This window comes from Netta rufina (genome assembly GCF_964035555.1).
Source record: "Netta rufina genome assembly, chromosome: 2".
NCBI lineage: Eukaryota > Metazoa > Chordata > Aves > Anseriformes > Anatidae > Netta > Netta rufina.
In genome coordinates this window covers 136581879-136596512 of record NC_140124.1, presented here as the reverse complement: position 1 = coordinate 136596512, position 14634 = coordinate 136581879, and the positions used below count along the sequence as shown (strand labels likewise).

Sequence of the window (14634 nt, the reverse complement as noted above, 5' to 3'; positions counted from 1 at the left end):
GAGTTGTTGCTTCTAGAAACAGCCCACTTCTCTCCTGTGCTTTATATACTGTTGAGCTAGGCCAGATAAAACAAGAACACAGCTGCTGCTCATCCTGCTTGATTTCTTTTTTGCCCCTTTCCCAGGTGATTGGTTGGGTGCCAGGTGGGCCTAATGGTATATAAGCCACAGGTGTCCCATCAGAGCTCTTTCTGCCTGAGCTGCTCTTTGGGGTAGGTGCTTTGTTCTTCTTTCAGCCAGCTGCAGGGTTCTTCAGGTGGGTCAGAGTGTATGGGCTGATGTGTTTTGTTGTAGGAAACAACCCATTTGGTTAAGCACCATTTTGCCTTTGTAAATCCATGGTAATGACTCCCAGTCACCTTCTGGTCCTTCACGTGCCCAGAAATGGTTTCTGAGTTCAATTGCTCTGTCACCTTCCCAGGAGCTGAGGGGAGGCTGACTGGCCTGTATTGTCCTAGGTTCTCCTTCTTGTCCTTCAGGAACCTCTCAATCACCACAATCACTGTGATCTTTCAAAGATAATCAAGAGCAGCCTTACAATGGCATCAGCCAGCATCCCCAGCACTAGTGGGTGCATCTCATGAATGTTCATGAAGTCCCATTATGTCCAGTTTGTTTAAGTGTTTGTAGTGGGTTTACGTGGCAAGGTTTTGGTAGCAGGGAGCCATAGGGGTGGTTTCTGTGAGAAAGATCTAGAAGCTGCCCCATGTTTGGGAAGGGCCCCATTGTTTTCCAGATCCGAGCCAATAAGCGATGTTGTTTTTCGCCTCTGTGAGAGCATATTTAAGACAGGGAAAAAACGCTGCGCCACACAGCAGCCGGGAGAGTGAGAGGAGTGAGGAACAGCCTTGCGCCAAGGTCAGTGTAGAAGGAGGGGGAGAGGTGCTCCAGGCGCCGGAGCAGAAGTCCCCTGCGGCCTGTGGTGAGGACCATGGTGAAGCAGGATGTCCCCCTGCAGCCCATGGAGTACCACGGTGGAGCAGGGTTCCACGCTGCAGCCCGTGGAGGAGACCACGGTGGAGCAGGTGGCCCTGCACCGATGGAGGCTGCCGCCTGTGGAAGACCCCTGCCGGAGCAGATTCTGGGCCGGACCTGTAGCCCGTGGAGAGGAGCCCACGCAGGAGCAGGTGACCCGGCAGGAGCTGCTGCCTGTAGGGGAGCCAGGTTGGAGCAGTTTTCTCCTGAGGGATGGACCCCGTGGTACGGACCCATATCTGGAGCAGTTCTGGAAGAGCTGCTGCCTGTGGGAAGCCCACGCCGGATCAGTTCATCAAGGACTGCATCCCGTGGGTGGGACCCCACAGCACAGGGGACGAGAGTGACCGAGAAGGAGCGGCAGAGAAGAAGTGCTGTAGACTGACCATAACCCCCATTCCCCATTCCCCTGCGCCGCTCGGGGGGAGGAGGTGGAAGAGGGTGGATGGGGGGGGAAGGTGCTTTTGGTTTTTTTCCTTTGTTTTCTCACTTCTCTCGCTTGTTAGTTGTAGGCAATAAATCTTACTACCTCCTTATGCCGAGTCTGTTTTGCCCGTTACAATAATTATTGCGTGATTTTCTCGTCCTTATCTCAATCCTTGAGCCCTTTTCACATATTTTCTCCCCATTCCTCTTTGAGGAGGGGGAGTGAGAGAGCAGCTGTGGTGGAGCTCGGCTGCCCACTCGAGCGGAACCACGACAGTGTTCCCTAACCTGATCCTCCTCCACTGAGGAAGTACTTTTCCTCTCTGGTCTCAATGGCCTTGGGTTCCTGAAGGCCTGTCTTACAAGTAAATACTGAGGTCACGAAGACGTTGAGTATTTCAGCCTTTTTCATGTCTTTTGTCACCAGGGCCTCTGTCCCACCCAGCAGGGTGCCCACATTTTCCCTTGTTTTCCTTCTGCAGTTTATGTACTTGTGGAATCCTTTTCTGTTGCACTTCACGTCCCCTGCCAGAATCAACCCCAAGCTGGCCTTACCTTTCCTAACCCCATCCCTGCATGATTAGACAACATCTGTACAGTTCTCCCAGGTCACCTGTCCCTGCTTTCACCTCTTGTACGCATCCATTTTTACAGAGTAAGGAGGTATCCTCGAATACCAACAACTCTTCTCTCCAGATCTGTATCCCAGGGGATTCTTCCATTCAAATCCCAACAGGTTAAAGCCTGCTCTCTGTAAGTTCAGGGTTGCGGCTATGCTTTTTGCCCTGCTCTCTTCTCTCAAGTGCACAAAACTCACCACTTCATGGTCACTGCAGCCTAGACTGCCCCCAGTCTAGTCATCCTTGACTAATTTTTCCTTTCTTGTAAAAGGTCTATCGGAACACTTTTGTGTTAGGGGCTCTATTACTTCTCTCTGGAAGCGATTATCAGCGCTCTTCAGAAATATCCTAGATTGCTTGTGCCCTGCTGTATTATCCAGCCAGCACAAATATTGTTTGAAAGCCCCACTGAAGACCAGGGCTAGTAAACATGAGCTTCTCCAGGTGTCTGGACGAAGTTGAAGCTCAGCAAAGAGACTATTCCTTCCAACACATCACATAAAGGTTACAAGGGTTGTCTTCTCGCTTACAGAGACCTATACAGCCCTCATTCCTAAACCATTTAAGTTTGGACCCTCTATGCTGGAAAGATAATCCCAAAATCAGTAGCCTGAACAAAATGAAGATGGGAGGATGATGATGAAAAGATGTAAGAAGCAAGATAATGCTGGGAAGATACTAAGAAAGGTGAGAAAAATTAGAGTAATGCACATTTGGGGGAAAAAAGCCATCCACCCTCTAACTAGCAGGTCTAAGAAGGCATCTTTTCTCTTTTGTGCCAGAAAAAAAAAAGGTAGACCTGTATTCAAATTTACAACAGTCCTTAAGTTTTTCACAGGGGTATTTTAGAGTCCATAAGGACAGTGAACAAGAGAGAAAACAGCTGTTTACAGAGTCTATCAACAGCAAGCCAACAGAAGCCAAGAACTGCTCTTTGAGGCAGTGATTTCACTCTTATTTTGTGCACCTGGCATTGCAAACTGGTGTTTGCATCTCAGTTAGGTGATGTCTATGAGGCCTTAAATTCTACATCAAATACCAGCATTGAAGACTTTCTCCAGAAATTGAAACTAAAACGTCTAAGTCAATTTTAACAATGTACATACACACAGGTTTCACAAATAGGTCAGCATGTGGTAGATATTCTGAATCAGTAAGAAAATGTTAAACCCTGTTTCAGAAAGAAAAATCAATCATCAGAAAGGACAGAAGTTAAATGGAAATAAAGATTTCTTTTTGGTTTAAGTGGGTCTCAATTCCTGCCTTGAACCACAAAGGCAGAAGAAAATTGTCTTTTTTTTTTTTTTTTTTTAAGTCTGGTCTACACAAAGGAAACTTTTGTTAATTAAAAGCGATATAAAAAAAATCACTTTTTACTTCCATATACTTATTTGTTTGTGCACACAGAGAAACAGACAAAATCCTCCTTGTTATATTAAGCTATTAAATCACAAATAAAAGCAGCATGAATTGACACTGAATTTCACATCTGTTATTAATGTGAAATTATGGTTCAAGCAACACTAGCTGACAACATAGTTTGCATCCTGCAGGGCAGCCTTGATGTGCTCTTGACCTTACACTTTGCATGCAAATGTGAAACTTCACTATCACATTTACTGCTCTAAAGAGACATCACTATGAAAATGAGCAAGTACCAAATGAAAATATTTCGATACAGACTTGGATTGAGCTCATACATAAGCAAAAGACGAGCAGAAAGGTGAACCACTAAAGACTGTCAGTCCTCTGATTTAAAGTCTTACCATATTTTTACTGCCACTGAACAGCATACACATACACTCCAACAGAAGAAAACACTGATTGTCCATACAATCGCATTCAATTGAACTACTACAAGCAAGGTGAGAAGGGGAAAAAAATAACAAACCACCATTAAGGAGCTAGAGCTAGCTTTACCACCTAAGCAAACACGTTATAACTATAACCTCATCATCAAATACAAGCCTTCTGTCTTCCATTTCAAAGTCCTTCATAACCTTTTTGCACACCCTATCTACCATCTCAATCATTTCCGAGTCAAGATCGATTTCTGCTTTCAGCATTCCTCGATGACAGTCTCTGCCGATTTTCAGATAAGAATGTGTCTGCTCTTCTGACAGCCACGCTTGCAAGCTGTTTCTCCAGTTTTCACAAAGTTATTAGATTCCCTCAAAACCTTCTTTGTAACGCCTTATGAAAGGAACAAGTGGTTAATTGTCTATATGCTGATCCAAACAACTACTTAGTTTTCCTGTGCCCATGTGAGTGTCTGTATCCAATTGTCTTCCCAACCTGGTAATTTGTTGCAGAATCATACAAGATCCTGAGTTGAAGGCACCCACAAGGATTATTAAGTCCAACTCCGAGCTCCACAGAGGACCTTGGGGCAGAGACATTTTTCATCATACACACTGACTGCTCCCTGATGCACTGTGTCCTGATTAAAGACAAGAATTCCAAAGCGAAGCAGTAACACAGATAATACATTTCTCCTTGAATCTCCTTGCCATCTGCATCATTTCCGAGACTAAAAACCACAAAATTCAAGGTTGAAGAGAACGATTAGTCTTGTGGTTAGCTACAATGCTGTTAAGGTGAAGGAGACAGATGCAGACTTACCCTTTCCAATTAGCACAGACTGAATCTAAAGCCTCTGGTTTGGGCACAGAGTTATTGTGGCACAGGAGAGGAATGAGCAAAGAATTCCAAACAGATTTCAATTAAAAAAAAAAATGGGTAGGAAGAGTAGGAAAAGTAAAGCATTAGGAAGTCCAACAGGACAAAAAAGGCAACTGAAACTCTACTGTAGGGAACTGACCCAACTGAGGTTTGGCAAGGGGATTTCAATTCTAGATAAAGTTCTGGCATGCAAATAATTACAACAATATAATACAGGAACTTCAACTACCCTCTGAAACAATACCTAACAGTCACAAGGAACTCTCTCATAGAAGTAATTACCATAACTAAGTGAATGCAAGTCAGAGTACAAGGTCAGAACTGCATTTAGGTCTGGAGGAACACACCTCAATCATACTTACCAACACTTCTCAGGAATTTGGTGATGTAAATGGTCATGCTTAAAGCTCAGTGCTGCAAAAGAATACTCTCAGAAGCAATAAAACAAGCACAGTCGCACAAAGCTGGCAGACATCAAAACATAATGCAAAATGCCACACACCAAATTTTGACCGCACTAACGTTAACCAAATTTATAACCAAAAGAGGATGTTCAACCAAATACCTTATTCACTGCAAAGTTCTGTCCCTGATGCACTTAGGTTTTAAGTTCTTATAAAGCAGCCATATTTATTTAACACTTCCACCAGTTATGAAAGTGGGAGTATTACCAGCAAAGAAGGAAAGAAAACACAGAAAGGGTGGGAAAAGCAGTGACCTTCAAGGATTTTCCCATTTTCAAATTTGCTGAGAGCATCACTAATTCCACACTGTGGGCTTTACAGACCACTTGCACAACAGCTCTGCTTAGAATATTACCATGAAACTAGAAGTTGAGCCATTATTGTCCATCTTACTGCCTACTCCAAACTTATCTAAATAAAGGAGACACTGCAATAGTATCAAAACCAAACAATAAAAAAGAAAACCGAACAATGAAACTGAACCAACAAGGACATGGCATCAGTGAAACTAAAGCACAAATATACAGAAGCATTTCCAAGAGACTAGCACTACCCAAAAAGACACAAAGGGAAAGATTTTCTTTGTCCACCAAAACCTATAAGGTTCAAGGCACAGTAATGTCAAACAATGCTGTGAACTATAATCCCCATACCTCTTCAAAACAAACACTCTTCGAAATAGCCCCTTTCCAAAGGAGGGTATACGTTATGCTAGAGTCTGAAACAGGATTTTTTGCTCAGGTGAATTTATACTTGTGCACATTAAAGGTTTTGCCTGAGGAAGGAGATGCAGAACTAAGCCAATAAACTATTGAGAACTGAACTTTCTTGTTATTTATGCTATTTTCTGACATGAAGCTCTGGGCAGAACGGTTCTAGCTTCAGCTAAATTCTCCAAAAGTTATTTTGCTTCCATCTTCCACAGAAATATTCTATTTCATCCAATTTTTTTTTTTCCCATGTACTAATTACAAACATTTTTATGACAACTGGCCTTAGCCAACTGCACAGTCATACTGGAATTTACAACACAAGAATTTGTCAAAATATTTTCTTTTTAGAACAGTAATTTAAGAAATAAAATTCAAGCTGTCAACTTCTTAAACCATATCCTCAGAAAACAGCATAAAAGTATTTTCATTTACATTCTTATTAGTCAAAGATAATCCTGCTATGGCACAGATCCAAATTTTACTCTCCTGAGTGTACGTACCACTGAATAATTTGTCCAAATGTCAGTTGCAATTTTGAAAAATCCTTTCTTGCCCCTGAATCTTAAACATCTGTAACAAATACTTGTTTTGAGAGCGCCTTACATTCGTGACATTTGACCTTTTGCTGTATGCACCACAAAATTTAAGTTTCAAATACCATGCAAACAGGAAATCTGATCATTCCAGCAGTAGCCATCTGCATGGTCCAATATCAAATATTAGTTCTGGATTGCACAAAGTCATGGGTTACAGATCTTTTTCTGCAGCTTCTATAATTAATTTTAATTTGCTGCTTCTCAAACACATTTCTCGAAGAACATCTGGCCTCAAAATCTTACCGTAACATTGGAAAAGTACTTAGCATTTAGGTGTTGGTGTGCGTACCTGTGTATGTGCATGCATGCAACACAGATCAAGTATAACTACAGGACATAAGTATATGCTTTGCTGGTGGCATACCTAGGGCTAGAGATTTCTACTCCAGCAACAAAAGCATTTTACCTCTGGAACTGTGGAAAAAAAAATTACAGGAAATATCAAACATAATAGAAAAGCGTACTGCTATGTTCTTGCTGGCTAATATCTAATTTTTGATGTTAAATGTTAATATAGCTCATTAAGCTTCTTACCAAATACCTGAGAGCTTTGCACAAATTGCAAGTTTCTTTTACAGGATACTTAATACAAGCAGAGAAACATGTTGAAATTAAAATGTGAACAAGGCTTACAAACAAAAAACACTTAAGGGTTCCCTAGAGTTAAAGTGCAACACTTACCAAAAAGACAAGTTCAAACGTTAACATACCCAAGTACCTTTTGTTGACAAAGTCACAAATACAACAATACAACAAATACAACAAGATTGAGCCACTGCATGTTTGAGCTTTGCCATGTCAGAAGAAAATCTTTTCTAAGCATATGAAGCAGTCTAATGGACAAATTATTACAATCAGCTAAACAAAAAGCCCTTTAACACCCTTACACGTAATCATTCCAAGCACATTATATTAATTAATATAATGTCAAAAGGTAAAAGAGTTACCCTCCCAAATCTTTAAAGCATTCCTTCAACACTAACTCATCTTTTGAGAAATGCCTCATGTCCAGTGGTGCCACACGTTGCGTTCTCAAGCAACCATCACTGCTTCCTGGAAGGGATGCTATATTGCTCTCACAACCCATTTGTTGTCAAGCAAAATGAAAATCATGGCAGAGCACTCTTAACACGGGTTTATACCTGAAAGAATACTAATACAGCTAATACAGCATTAAAAATGCATATCAAGTAAGATACTAATCACGATGGGAATAACAATATTAGCCTCTGAGAAGATAACAAGGACTACAGCTTCACTTGCCTGATTCCTCAGATGGCTTAAAAGAAAGCGACCTATAGAAGCCAACCTCTAAATGTTAGAAAAACATTTCTTACCTGAGCCCCATCCTTCAATTTCAAGATACATTCCATTGTATTGATAGTGATGACAACTGGTTCCGATCCTAATTTTGTCCATGGCACATGAATCCGAAGTTCATGAATATGCCCACTTAGAAAAGTAAATGGTAGCTTCAGCTCCTAACAACAAAAGAAAAAAGACGATCAACTAACTACTGAAATATATCAAAATTCAAGACACACTTGTAATTTATTACTTGTAACTTGAACCTTATTATTTTAAGGATCTAGCGCAAGACCTAAGTCAAAGGTTCTTCTCCCTCCCCAAATTAGCAGTGTGCCACTGAATTTGGCAGCTGGCCCAATAATTGCTCACACATTACAATTAGTCTGTTTTAAAGACTCATCTGGATTACTATGTCCTTGATAATAAAAGGTTTAAACCACCTCTTCCATGGAGCTACCACAAAATGTGTCACTATTCCAGAGATACGTAGAAATGAACCAGGTGAAAGTACTTAAATTGATACCCAAACTGAATTATTCTGAGAACAACTTTGGAATTAAACATTGACAAAGCACTGACTTTTTCCAAAATATGTTAGTATTTTGAGTTGTAAGAGCTCAGCTCTTAAGATTGGACACAGACAAAAACAAAGTCTATACGAAAGCCATGAGGTGCTAACAACGAAGAGTTTTAATAAGAAATACTAATGAGTTTTTGTTAGATACATGCTTATTTGGTCCCTTTATTTTATGTAAGTACAGTTTGTACTCTCATTCTAGTGTTATAATAAATTTAAAGGTTAGGGAAGAAGAACACATACCCTGTCATGGACTCTTGGCTGCCACCTTGACTACGCCTACACAAGATCTCGATTTCAAGTCCTCATTACAAAACATGAGTTACAGACCTCCTCTTGAAACTAGTTGAAGAATCGTTAATTTGATTTCACAACGCGTTTCTTCATCTCTTTCACAAATACACTGGAAGATTTTAGCTAAAAGCCTCTCTCCTTAGGCAGAAAATCAACACAAATAAAATGTGAATCCAGACAGTTGCAGCTAAGCTACTGAAAACCAAGTACAGGGCAGTTTAGCTACAAACATTGCTGCACAGATAATACCAAAAATGAAAAGGTATCTTCTGTCCTGCAGCTTTGTGGGAGCCCAGAGAAATAAATGATCAGAAAAAATATGCAATCTAAAAAACATGCTGCAACTTAAGGAACAATGCTTTCATGACTCAAACAGCAAACTATTACTATTTACGATAATAGAAATAAATTCCCTTTCCTCACTCACAGATGCATAATTTTATATGTACCTCGGTACTACAATGTCTTTTTAGATCCTGATTTGTTTTCACACATGGAAGTTATGAATTTACTTCAAAGCCCATTCTACAACACATCTTTTTCTGGATGGATTTAACATATTCCCTTTTTTTTTTCTAGCTAACTGCATGGTATTGAAAAAAATGAATGGAAGTCGGAATTCTTTCAAACTGAAGCAATGCAGCCAAATGCATAGCGACACAGAACTTCTGCGTATTTACAAAACATAGTTCCTTTGTTTCAAAGGAATTTTGATACAAACAGTGTCTGACATTATCCTAATTGCACGAGCAAGTTTCCTTAGAGCAATGCAGAGAAATCTTTGTTGTGTTACTTCGGTAGACAATACAAAACAAATGTGTGCCAAATTTAGTAACTTGTTTATAATCCAACATAACAAAGACCGGTTTTATTTCTCTTCCTTTCCTGTGCAACCTTTCCCCTTTCATTAAGTACAGCATGAAATTCTGAATGTATTATTTGTACTTATGACAGATTAGGCCCTACCTTTCACGTTTTACATTTACATCATATAAATCTTTCAAAAGTTATGACATGGCTGAAAACAAACTCATGGGCTTGACATGTAAATAACTGGCTGACATCACGCAAGACTGCAGACCAGATGATATTAATTCCCCTTGCTCTAAAATACAGGACTCTTCATAACTTTGGGGTCTAAGTACTGTTCCTGAGTGTCAGTGTTCAAATACCTCTTCTTCACATGGTGCTTCGCAAGTAACACAGTGGCACATTGCTCAGGCACTTAAGATATTTTTACACCCTTATTTCCTTGAAGTTATTTTAAGTCCATTATCATTTTTCATATTCATCTTTGCTATTTCTGAACACTTTCAGATGAAAACATTCCGTCATCATAGAAGTGTAACACTATAGTGAGGTTTGCTGGGTTTTCTACTGTGTGCGTGTTTAATCACACATGCTATCCCTGCAACACAATTTGAATCTGCATTGACACCTGAAACACAATCTTAATGAAGTCTTAACACAAACCATATTTTGCTCTGCTCCTTATTAATTTACAAGAGCAAAACACAGCATAGTGAAACAACATACATGACCCAAAATGTACTGACAGTTACTACTGTAACCAAGGGTTTAAAGACCCTACAGTCACACACTGATTACATTTTTAATTAACTTTCAAAAACACTTCCACCAAGATAACAGACAGAATATGTGAGCTAGCTAAAATGTTTGAAGAACCTTTCCATCACTAAAGAATTATCAAGCTATTAACATGTATCTGGCAATGACAGTAACTTTGTACTGTTAATCTCAAAAATATCTTCAGAGATGCTAATTTTATTAGCTTTAATCTTCAACTAAAGATAATTATCATGAAATTAACTGAGGATTCAAAGAATGCCATAATTATGTCTGAAAGCCACATTGTAGCTAGAAGGTTGAGCCTGAGTGCTCAGCTTTCACTACAAACCTGGTATTGTCAAAAATACCGCCTGGTGGCAAATCAGGCAGGGAAGAAACAGACCCTAGAAGTTATTGCAAAGTTACTCCGAGAAGTTATATTCAATTTAGTTTCATGACTGCATATAAAATATACACGTGTATATCAAAAATATATTTTTTTTCAGGTACTGAAATGTTCTCTCTTTGGGTCTGATAAATCTACGTCAACAGCTATATCACAAAAGTGGTCTTGAGAAGCTGGAATCCTCTAACAACGTTCAATGTTCCCAAGTAAATTAACAAATACAGGTAACTTCTCATGATTGCAGCTTTTTATGGGAATTTCCTGCCAGCTGCAAAGGCTTAGGGATGTTGCATTATTACATACTCAAAAAAAGAAAAGTTTTGTTGAGCAGGAATCAAGCAGAATCCCTTCCAAAAAAAAAAAAAAAAAAAAAAAAGGGAAAAAGAATAAGGGGAAAAAAAAGAGAAAGAACTAAAAAAGAGAAAAAGGACATCCTAAATATGCCTAAATATGCTAAATATTAAAAAAAAATGAGCTACACTTTGTATTTATTATACATTCACATCCCCAAAGCCAATAAGATTTGTGCATGGGTGCATAAAGCAGCACTTGCCTCTACAACAGCCAAGACAGCAGCAGATCACACTGGGTATTTATGGACCCAGCTGAAGCTAATACAGGCAAGGATGAGGCCAAGGTTTGATCATTTCTGAGAAACTACTTGAAAGTGAACGATAGAAGTGATGGCAGCAGACTCCTGTAGTGCCAGGTAACATGCATGGTTTGATGTGTCCATCCCAAGTCACTGTTCGTTGTGAGGACAAATTTTGTCCCTACAGGAGCAGTACAGCACTGGGAGAGTTCACCCAAAGGAGGTTTTCACAACTCAGGCTGGAGAACCCAAGATTCGACAGAAAAAAGCTGATCTCATATAATGCTGGTAAACAGCTCTGAGTGCTCCAAGCAGGAGGTTGGATCAGACAACCTCCAGAATTCCCTTCTGATCAATCCTTCTTCGATTCCCTAACAAGCACATTAAAAAGGCTTTAAATGTACACAGGAGGAACACATCCTGCCAACTGCCATCTAGTATCCACACTAATTGTATGGGCAACCTGCACCAATAAAATGAGGAACTGAAAGGCATCTGCCTTGACAGAAAATACAAAGGGCACCAAATACTTGGAAGGATTAATTGGAAGGAAATTAATCCGGGTCTTTACAGAAACACTGACAATTTGACACAACCTCTTGAAAGGCTTGATCCTGTTCTGAAAGAGGATCAGAAATACTTCATTGGCCATAAACACTTCTTTCATATTTCTAAAGGTTCCCCCGATAATGACCACACAGTCTCCACAGTCTACTCTGATGCCTCATAATCTGACTAAAACATGAGAAGAAATTTCCTTAATGTCCAGTCTAAGTCTCTCCGAGTGCAATTTATTCCATTCTTTTTTATCTCACACATACGAGGCACACATAAAAGACTCTTGCCTCATCTTACTCTATTTAAAGAGAAGACACTGTCCTTGTCTTTTGCCTCTCTTCCATAGCTGTATTATCTGTATCTTCCATTAGTTTTTGCTTCCACTGTTTTATTTATCTCTCAGCCCCTTCATCTGGAATACAATTGGACACAGGGCTCTAGCTCAGACTTGCTACTCCATGTACAACAGCTTTATCTGTCTGACACACTTCAACTGTCAACACAGATAAGCACAGAAGGAAGCAGTTCCTCAGCAAAGACTGACCTGGTTCATTTAACTACAGCCTCCAAATTCTTCATCAATTGTTTTACTTGGTGAAGCTTTTCTTTTTAATGCTAAATTATGGAGCCTCAGGTTTAATCCACGTAAACTAGCTGACAAAATTCGTCCCTCAATTACTCAGGCTTAGATACAACTGGAATGATTAAAACTGTAGCCATAAAACAATACAGAGAGCACAAATCTGTGTTTAGTTTGCATAATTAAAGAGGTCTTACTTGACTCTGTGACATTCTGAACTAGTTACTACATGCAATTGGTAAATATGACCGGCAAAGTGATTTAGTTAGATGTTTCTGTTGTTAAACAATGGTCACTGAAAGAATAAACACACACACAAAGAACCTCTCTCTTCACGCCCCCTTAGCTTGTAGAACATGAAAGGAATTACCATTCACCACTAAACAAATAGCATAGAATTAATGCAAGAGTAACTAAATGCAGGAAAAAGAGATCTGCATAAGAAGAAAAACAAGCAGTAAACGAACATTTATCTGTGCAGACCCATGTAAACTATTTGGTAAACTCCTTTGATTTTCCTGAAATCAAAGACACATAATGGAGCTCCTGTAAACAGAACATACCTGTTCAAGTACATCCAGCTTCAGTTCAAGTTTACTAAGCACAACATCTCCACCCCAGAGTGACAACTGGAGATCTGAAGGCTTCAAGTTCTTGATGTAGCGATTCACATAACTCATCAAAATGGGAGTTACATAGGACTCCAACATTCTGGAAGATTTCTGTGTTACGCGTCAGGCACTAGGAACAAAGACAAGACAATGAGATATTATTCACAAATCTGTCAGCATAACTTCCAATAAATTGACAAACACATTGCTTGGACACAGGAAGAAAATCTACCTCAAATTCTAAGCAAAGGATATGTATACAGACAGAGAACCACAGAATGGTTTTGGTTGGAAGGGACCTTAAAGACAATCCAGTCCCAGCCCCCTGCCATAGCAGGGACACCTCCCACCAGCCCAGGTTGCCCAAAGCCCCATCCAGCCTGGCCTTGAGCACCTTCAGGGATGGGACATCCACAGCTTCTCTGGGCAGCCTGTGCCAGGGCCTCACCACCCTCTTCGTGAAGAATTTCTTCCTAATATCTGACCTAAATCTCCCCTCTTTTAGCTTAAAGCCATTCCCCCTTGCCCTATCCCTACACCCCCTGACACAGAGTCCCTCCCCAGCTTTCCTGTAGCCCACTTTAGGCACTGTAAGGTCTCCCTGGGAGCCTTCTCTTCTCCAGGCTAAACAATTCCAACCATCTGCATACTTACACATAAAGATCAAACAGGTATCAAGATGAAAGCATATCTATTTGGGTTTACAAATTCCCAGCTCTCATATATATAAATACATATATATATACACATATATATACATATATGTGTGTGTATATATACATATATATATACACACACACATATACACATATATATATAAACGAGCTAATAACTAGGATGTTCACTACCCAAAAAAACAGAAAGGGAGGGAAAGAGAGAGGATTTCAAGCACCCTCCCCTGCTTCCACACAAAACTTCCACAAGCCACAACTACAGCTACACCTATACAAACCTACACCCCTAACCAACAAACACCCGTACTAAAACACCCCCGACCAACCCCTCACCGCTCCCACACCCCAACCAACGCGCACAGAGCCCGAACACCCCCCTGAAACTCCCCTCACCCTAAAACTCCCCTCACCCTAAAACCCCCCTCACCCCAACGCCCCCCACCCTGCCCCCGGGCTACCCTAGCACCACCCCACACCCCCTCCCCGCACCTTCGCGCTTCCCCTGGGACACGCACCCCTCCCCAGCGAGCCGGGGCACCCCCTGCAGCTCCCGTGCCGGCCGTGCCCGAGGCTGTGTGGGGCCGGGCGGCCGCCCCACAGCGACTCGGTGCCCCCCCCCCCGGGCCGGCCGGGCAGCGGGAGCCCTGCGCTCTGCGCGGCCGCCTCACGGCCGCTTCCTGGTTCCCCGCTCCGTGCGCTCCCTTCTATCGTCCGGGCCGGAAGGGTTTAAGGGGAGCACCGCGGCGAGGCCGGAAGTTGGGCGTGAAGGCGGGGGAGAGGTGTTTTTGCCAGGAGTTCCGCCCCGGTGTTGTGGGGTGGCAGCAGGCGTGTAGCTGGTTCGCAGCCTGTGTTAATAAAGATGTGTGTTTCCTTTATTGTTCCGTGTGGTGTTCTGCCTAGGCTCTGAGTTTCAGTATTGAACGTGCGGAGAAAATTGGCTTTTGGCGTGCCCAGAGCCGTGCTCGCAGAGGAAAACCCTCTGGGACAGC

General features: G+C 41.3%; 1 protein-coding gene across 2 annotated transcripts in view; it reads right to left on the bottom strand.

Moving 5' to 3' along the window:
- The window catches only part of VPS13B (vacuolar protein sorting 13 homolog B), a 459183-nt gene extending 444880 nt beyond the window's left edge, over positions 1-14303 (bottom strand). For both annotated transcript variants that reach the window (XM_084281966.1, XM_084281967.1), the window contains exons 1-3: positions 14161-14303; positions 12924-13101; positions 7814-7957 (exon numbers count right to left, since the gene is read on the bottom strand). In XM_084281966.1, the coding sequence (XP_084138092.1) occupies positions 7814-7957; positions 12924-13070 (291 nt within the window). In that variant the 5' untranslated portion in view covers positions 13071-13101; positions 14161-14303. The remainder of the gene's footprint in view (positions 1-7813; positions 7958-12923; positions 13102-14160) is intronic.
- Positions 14304-14634: the final 331 nt, after the last annotated feature.